General features: G+C 39.0%; 1 protein-coding gene across 1 annotated transcript in view; it reads left to right on the top strand.

Annotated features, from left to right (window-relative positions):
* CLPTM1L (CLPTM1-like) overlaps window positions 1-8,417 on the top strand; it is a gene marked incomplete at its 5' end in the record, with an annotated part of 26,793 nt that overhangs the window by 14,572 nt on the left and 3,804 nt on the right. The window contains 7 exons of the mRNA XM_010132817.1: window positions 143-246; window positions 2,647-2,712; window positions 3,795-3,845; window positions 4,476-4,558; window positions 6,353-6,387; window positions 6,696-6,751; window positions 6,833-6,877. Of these exons, the coding sequence (XP_010131119.1) occupies window positions 143-246; window positions 2,647-2,712; window positions 3,795-3,845; window positions 4,476-4,558; window positions 6,353-6,387; window positions 6,696-6,751; window positions 6,833-6,877 (440 nt within the window). The remainder of the gene's footprint in view (window positions 1-142; window positions 247-2,646; window positions 2,713-3,794; window positions 3,846-4,475; window positions 4,559-6,352; window positions 6,388-6,695; window positions 6,752-6,832; window positions 6,878-8,417) is intronic.

An 8,417-nucleotide genomic window follows, 5' to 3' on the forward strand; every position in this document is an offset into this window, starting at 1 on the left:
CAGGGTTGAGTTGACTTGGGTGTAGAATAACTCATTTCTAGTTCAGAAAAATTGAGCAACGAAACAGCAATAAAAGTCTTTTGTCATCTCAACTGTTCATTTTAATATTAATAAGCCTTTCATTTTCATTTTTTCTATCTAGTGCTTTGGCGGTGCTTTAGTACTGTGGTAATATTTCTTTTCCTTTTGGATGAACAAACAAGTTTGTTGGTACTGATCCCAGCAGGCATTGGTGCAGTGATTGAGGTGAGTTCTAAAAGCTCTGCAACCAAATACCGTTATTTGCAACATCACCCATAGTTCATTGTAGAAAAAGAATGCCAAACTGGTTACTGGGAAGTAATGCTGTAGTGTGCCGTCTTAGCAGCATTGTTTAACTGGCTTTCAGTGGTAGAGGGGATTATGTCCCTTTGCCAAATAATTAAACTGGAAGCATCAGTTTTTTCTGGAATGGGCAACCTCAACCTGGTGTTGTGGAAGCCAAACTTAAAGCTGCGCTGAGGTTTCTTCCTATCACGTTATCTGATAGGCATCGCTCCTGACCACGTAAAAAGCCTTCACAGAAATGATTGTCAAAGAGCAGGCTGTGTGCCATCAGTGCCACAGGGCTGCAGCTTTCTCCCTGACCATGACTGAGGTGCTCAGGGAAGGAGGGAAAGGCTGTGTTCATTATTCCAGAGACTGTGTCCAGTCGATGGGTGGTTGCAAGTGCCGCTTAGCAGCCCACTTTATGTGTAGTAAAGCACAAAGTCAGCAGTAATGGGAAGAGGAGGTCTCTCTACCTGGCATTGCTTGCAGGTCTATTATTTCCTTACCAGTATTTAGAAATAAGTCCAGGATTCTTGTGGAATTCTTGACTACGCATCTGTTATAGTTGCAGATAATCCCTGTGGAAACAACAGTTCAGAATTTTTAATTAGTGATTAAATTGTTGAACGCAAACTCACCAAGTGATCCTTACATTTGAGCTTATTGTAAAAAAAAGATTAAGCTCTTCGAAAACTGAACAGTGGTGTCCTAAATAGTACCATTTCATCGTAATACTTTTCAGTAAGCTGAGATTTTTAAGCCTGTATGTATTTCTGTGCGTACGTTTTCTGTATCAGCTTTTCTCATGATTTTGTTCCTACAAATAGCCGTTTAGGATGATATTTTGAACTTTCTTCAGCTGTTTGAAATACTAACTAAGTTTCAGGGATAAATATATATATCCCTATAAATATGCTGCTGCTTTTGTAGAATACCTTTTATTTTGATCCTTGACATCTAAATAACTACATGCAAAAAAAAAAACCTGAAGACTTCAGAAATTCAGAAGTGTCAAATGATTTTAAAAGTGAATTAGGTCAAGAAAAGTGATGATTTTGTTTGTACTGGGGAAGAAGAAATACCCTTGGTCTCTAAACACTTATTTTTTCTGAAGTTTTGGTGGAAACCAGATCAGGTGTGTATGATGGTAGGGTAACAGGAGTGATCAGCTATACTGCAGTATTTAAGTGCACCTAAAACTGTCGAAATTTTGCATTTCTCTTTTATAATCAAGATGGATTTCTTTCTAGTTATTAAAAATAGATCTCTCTGGGATCTGTGTTTCCTATGAACTACTTAGCTCCTATCATCTTTCTCATGCACTTTGTTTTCCAGTATGCTGCTTTGGGATTGCAGGCTGGTGTAACTGGGTTGAAAGGATAGTAAAGGAACACTGTGTGGGACATTTAAATTGAGAGGAAAAGTTGTGTAGGTTCTGTTGAAGAAACAGAAATATCTCTTTTGTCAAGTGATGGTGAGATAATGTGGTTGTCTCAAGGTGAGAATGAATGTGGATTATACATCTCAAAGGAATTTGCTGGGAAGAACTTTTTCTCCGCTTGTTCTTCACGCCTTTTTCTCATGCGTTACTAGTAGTGACATTGTTTCTGAAATAAGTAATTTTCTCTCTTGAATCAAAGATAATAGTGAAGGATCGTCTTTACTGTATTGCCCTTTTTTGTTTGGAAGATTTGATGGGTGAGAAGAGAATATTGGTCTATCTAAAGTTAAACAAACAAGCCTTGTCCACAAAAAGCTTCGTGGAGTGCAGTTCTTCCAGTGAGCTTACTGCATTGCCAAAGTTGTTAAGTCTCTGTAGCAAGGTGGGCACATGAGTAAATTTTCAAGTGAACTGAAAATTGGTTACATTAGGGTCAAGCTGTTACATGTGTGTAGTAAGTAGCCAAACACTTCAGTGGATGCACTGACTTGTGTTTGTAGCCTCCCACTGAAATATAATGACCATGTAAGTGCCCACGTAATCACTGTTAGGAGTTCTGAGGCACCTTTACTTTGCAGGCACCAGTTGACCTCAAAGGCATGTAAAAATTTGCTTGGCAGGTGGCCACGGGAGAATTCTCTAGAGAACTGACCTTAAAGTACATCATCTGGTAGAGAGATTTATAATATTGCAGGCTCCCAGTGTTATACTTGTCTGCTGACGTGGCATTTAGCTTGTATAGAGATGGAGGCAGTGTGCTGCCATCAGGCTGTTGCTGCTTTATGCAATGGGTGCTTAAAACAGATACTCTGGGGTCTTGATTCTGATTAAGAGAATCCTGCATAAGACATTCCTTTGGATAATTGTATGTCACATTTTGCTTTTGCTCATCACAGCTCTGGAAAGTGAAGAAAGCTTTGAAAATGACAATCAAGTGGCAAGGCTTGAGACCCACAATTCAGGTATTGTAGACACTGGCCTTTTAACGATTACACTCTTGAATTGTCCATCTGTTTCCTGGTTATTGTGCAACTTGGCTTTTCACAAAATGAAGATTAAAAATAAACTATAAAAGTTTCCTTACGTACATCTTCTCTTTATGCATGGCTCAAAAAAAGCTGGATGAGCATTTTCAAAGTTAGGAATTTCTTTGAGTTCTGTAGAAGTAGCAGCTATTTGGAAGTATTTACGATGTGAGAAATGTCAGAACTGCTGTCAGTCCTGTTAAATCTTAACAACTGGGACTGTTGGAAAGGCACTCTTAAATGACACTGTGATTTGAAGTAAAGAACTGAATTTTTCATGAAGCTGTAGGTATGACCCCTTTATTGTAGAGCAAGTAGATGTGACCTGTTCTGGGGACAGGAGAGTCTTTGACAAATCCTCTGGATAAAAATTAAGTCCCTAGACTTAATTTGCAGTACATGCAGTGGCAGCAGAGATTCAAATGAACTTTTTTTTCATGTGGGTGTAATCTTTTTAAAGTATGAGAAGGTTTATCTTGTTGGTAGGAGGAAGAGTTATCTTCAGTCTTTACATCACAAGAATACTGGGGGTTTGTGCTGCTTGCAGTCTATGCATCTTGAGTGGCTGATAGCTCTGGTTGTTCCTGTGTCAGTATTTAAGGAACTGTGTTTTAAGCAGTCACAATTTTGGAGATAACCTGTAAGTGACCTCTTCATGTATGAAAACAATCATGGTATTTCATAATGGCTTCCGGTATCTGCCAAATTCTTAGCTACTTGACTTTGCTTTTTATTTGTGAGCTCTGATGGCTCAACAGCATTTTCCTAAGTACTGAAGTCCTAGATTTTTGGTGTGAAATATGAAGGGAAAAATTAAACTTTTTGCCTACCCTGTATTTAGCAGGCTGCACAGGACACTTGTATGACTCTCTTGTACGGAAACTTATAAGAACTTTGAACTGTTACCTAGCTTAATGACTAAGCAGTTTAGTTTGCAGTTTAAATCTGTTTAGGGAGTCAGACAGCAAGTGCTTTTCCCCTCAGTTCTAACTTGATTATACTTTTTATATGTATTGCAGTTTGGTACATATACTGACTCTGAAAAGAAAACTGAGGAGTATGATACCCAGGTAAGAGAGAATTCTGTGACTTCTGATTTACATGTGGCCTGCTGATTGACTTACTTCACTCTTTTTATTGCTACAAGAGTATTTTCCATGGTCTCGTAGTTGTCAAATGGATTATCATCACGTGGATGATCAGATAGCGAAGATTCATGCTGATAATTTATAAAAAGAAACAGTGAAGGAGTCGTTTTGTTAGCTGAATCTGGATGAAATATTTCTCTGAGAAGCAGAATTGGAAGTGACTTACCTGAAGAAAAATACCTTAAAGGGTATATTTGAAAATTGATATTTGTACTTGTTTTCTATCCTGGAGGAAGTTCATGTGCTTCCTGATTTGTGAAAGGAATTGAACATAGGCGGCAACATTGGCATTAAGTAAGGAATCACTTTTAGACTCTGGTCTTCGTCCTGCCTCTTGGTGCCTGTGCTCTAAGGTGCTTGGCTGTCTGAACTGGGCTTCCGAATTTCCACCACCTTCTCTAGAACTGGAAGCATTCTGGAAATAATAGCAGACAGTTAGGAATAGAAAAAAATTTTCAGGAAGAAAATTATGTGACTGTCTTCAGGTTAATGCCATGAAAAGTCTGTTGTATATAACATAGGAACTAACAAACTATTTTCCTTGTCTGTTAGGCTATGAAATACTTGTCATATGTGCTCTACCCATTGTGTATTGGAGGTGCAGCTTACTCCTTGCTGAATGTGAAATACAAAAGGTACTCTAAATCTATAAATGATCTTACGCAGAGTTGAAACATTGCCCATTTTTTCTATGTTAATTAATTGGAGATGATGGATTATGGAAATTGGTTATTTTAGGTTTCTTGATTGATAAGCCAGGAACCAGAAGCTTCCTTGTTCTGTAGGTTCTGAAGCTGAGGAGTCTAGCTTGTTATTTAGCGTCCTGTTAAGTTGAAGTATTTTGCAAGTAATCTGATGCTGCCGTAGTATAGAATTCCATAGCTTGATTGAGTAAGCTGTCAATCAGAAGAAGAGAAAGAAGGCTGCCAGTGATGTTCAGAAAACTAATATGGTGACAGGAGGGATGAGAGGAATTTTGTTACTGAACCTGTCCAATAACAGAGAGAAGCCAAAACTGTCACAAAATTACTTGCTCTGGTCGAGGAGTTCCTCTGTTCCTGAATATGACAGACAGGTAGGACAGCAAGGAAGCAAAAGCATTTTTAAGAAAGGACTGTATTCCTTTAGAGCTGTGGACTTACTTCAGCAAGAGCTGAAGACTCAGTGTTTCATGGAAAGGTGAAACTCTTGTCCACTTTCACTCGAAATAATACGGCTAGTTCATTTTGTATTGGAGACATGCACGCAAGTGTGCAGCCATGAGACTTCACTGTAGAATCCACGAACACAAGCATGGTGACAGCCATGTAGACATACAGTTTTTTATAGTCTTTAGGCCCAGAAGGAATGGGAGGAAGAGCAAGCAGTCACTTAAAATAACATCAGAAAGAGCTACTGTTGCTGCATGAATGAGCTGTGACAGTTGTGCTAGAAAGTGGGGCAATTTCTGGGCTATTAGAAAAACAATTTTCTCAGAAGTTCTTGTCTTGGTAAGCAGCTAACAAATACACAGCATTTAAAAACTCTGCTTTTCTCATTAAATTCCTGAGTTCTTCCATGTGAAATACGGTATGCCAGGTGTTTCACGAGCTGTAGCTTGAAGTCAAAACAATTCATATCATAGAATTTTTATCATGTTAGATCTGTTTGTAAGGAAATGTGACAGAACAGGTAATCTTAACAGAGGATTATCCTTTAATCCTTCAGGCACTTTCTGATGCATTTTTTAGATGCTTGTGGATTGGTGAAGTGCTACAGCTGTGAAGTTGTAGCACTAACAGAGCAGTGCAAGTTCAATTTTACATGATGTAACCTGAGTATCACGGTTATTAGCTCTTCCTACTGTCACAAGCAGAAGTATGGAACTTGGCCACTGTCTGTAGCCCTAGTGTTATTTTGCTGAGATAGTGCTACATTGAACATCTGGGAAGGGCTGTTAGATGTGAGGAGGGAAAAATGTAAATTCCTTGTATTTACTTTCTTTATTTTAAGTGCCTACTGTAGTGGTTTGCACTGAATGGTATTTGCTGTCTGAAATTTGGTAAGTCATTACAGTGCCATATTGTGTCTCTAGTACTTAGAATATAGTGTTGCCTTAGCAAGCCTTAGTACAGTCAGGGTTCAGCACCCAGTATTATCTGATGTCAGTTTGGGTGCAGAAGACTTAGAACATTCTGAAAGAATAAAAAAGCAGTTGATAAAGCTCTCCAAGCTTGTTGTATGGACTGATAGGCTTCCTTTTCTTAACTGCCTTCTCTAGAGCCCTTCCTAATCAAAAGAAGGTGCGAGGTTTTTAGTCCTTGTGTAAAGTAATTCACAACATAGCCGTTTCTTGGCGTAGTCAGCATGCAGTCATGTAGAGGGTGTAGTACGGGGGTATATTTTTTGCTGAGGTGAAAAAATAACTGGACTTTGTTCTTTGTTTGTAGCTGGTACTCCTGGTTGATTAACAGTTTTGTCAATGGTGAGTCCCTTCATATGTTTTTTTCTCTATTCATATTTCTTCAAATAGAGGACAAGACTCAGAAGTAGAAAATTAACTGCTGTCGGCTGGATCGGTGTAATACAGAGCAATAAATTGACTGTAGGCTCCAAAATTATCACAGTGACAGTGATTGAGGAAGGGAGAAAAATCAACCCAAAGTGAACTAAAGATTTAGATATACTTCTCTCTTTAGGAAAATGAGTGTAAATCTCTAGTTGTGAAAGTATAGTTATGTGACGTGCTTCTATTGTGCATTTGTGTGTAAGTTTTCTTTGTTTTATCTTCAGGGGTGTATGCTTTTGGATTCCTGTTTATGCTGCCCCAACTGTTTGTAAACTACAAGGTGAGATTAAAAAGTGATAAAAGATGCCTTTTCTAGTCTCTTCTTCCAGACTTCATTACAAATTGGTATTTTTATTCCTAGATGAAATCTGTTGCACACTTACCATGGAAGGCTTTCACATACAAAGTAAGTAAAGCTTTAATTTAAAGATTGGTGCAGTAATTTTGGAAATAATTTCCTGTAAAAAACATTTGAGTAATATGTGTCTTAGGGCTGACAGTGCTTTTTTTTTAAGAACTAAACTTGCTTGCCACTGTCCTTTAAGGAAAAAGAAAGGAAACATTGATTCCCATTTTTCTTAACGACTATTCCATATAATGCGAGTACTCGCATCCCAGTTTTGATGATAATACTGCTTTTTATGCTGTCAGCTGTCTTGTGGGTGGGGGTGCAAATGTTAGTCCTGTAAATAAATTAATTTGTCTCAATTTAATGCATTATTTTAGAAACAGTGAGATTATATTAACAAAGGATAAATCTCAGAAACCAGATAGGACCACTAAGAGACCTTATTTTGGCAGGTTCCAAGAGCTAGCAGAGACTGAAATAATGTGCATACTGTTCTGTGCGTGGGGTGGTTATTCTGAGCTTCTGGGTAGTGCAGTGACAAATGTGTGGTGGTGAGCTGTTAATGTGGTGGAAAAGGGGCTGCACTGTGGTGTCCCCAGTGCCTAGACTGCCCTTGTAGGAAGTTAGGCGATAGTGTTAAGCTTTGCTACAGCAGACTTTGGAGGGGTGAGTTTGTTTCAAAACCGAAATCATCTTTGATACCTGCATGCCCACGAGCACCTACTTGTGTGTCCAGGTGGTTTGTATTCAGGCACCAAGATGGATGCACCCAAGTTTCGTAGTCTGGATTCCTTGTGCTGATATGGAGGACAAGGACAACCCACTGTTGAGCTCCTATGTTGCCTAGGTTCTTCCTCAAATGGCAACTACACGCTAGTTTTGTTCTTGGACCCCTCCAGAGCTGATAGTGTTTTGACTCCATCCTTTCCTACCTCTCTGAGTCATTAGGACACAATGATCAGAAATACAAAGGATAGTGCAAAAATCCTGAGAAGCTCTGGCTGCATGTGCTGGGATCATCAAGACCTCGATGCCATCAACTGGTGCCCTTTTCCCCTCTGCTTCCACTCATAAATGCTTTCATTTATTCTTCCTTTGTGCTGATGTGTTACAGTTCTCCAGAGCATCAGTACTTTGAAAGAAACAGCATTAAAACTGCTCAAGACATGGTGTCCAATTCTGAGCAGATGATCTGGGGCGAAAGAACTAGCATCTTAACATTTCAAGTGTCTTTCATAGCTTTTCCATTTCTGTGAGACTACAGCAACAGCCCAGCTTTTTGCTGCCTTAGGATTTTTAATGAATCAGGGGGCATCTAGGAAAATGGATTGACATAGCGGATAGCAGAGTAGCACCTGAATGGTGTTCAATGTGGAAATGCAATCTAAAACTAAACATCTAGTGTTTCCGTCATACACTAGGCGAATCAGCATGTTTCTTAACAGAGGGGAGTAAAAGGTCTATTGGTGGAGTAATTTCTCAGTTTTACTTCAGCAACAAAATACAGTAACTGAGCAGAGACATCAGCAGTTAAACAGACAGCAAAAGGAGAGTATTCAAACAAGCAATCTCTGTAGCAGTAGAATTCTCCTGCTGA

This window comes from Buceros rhinoceros, unplaced genomic scaffold (assembly GCF_000710305.1).
Source record: "Buceros rhinoceros silvestris isolate BGI_N320 unplaced genomic scaffold, ASM71030v1 scaffold8203, whole genome shotgun sequence".
NCBI classification, from domain to species: Eukaryota; Metazoa; Chordata; class Aves; order Bucerotiformes; family Bucerotidae; genus Buceros; species Buceros rhinoceros.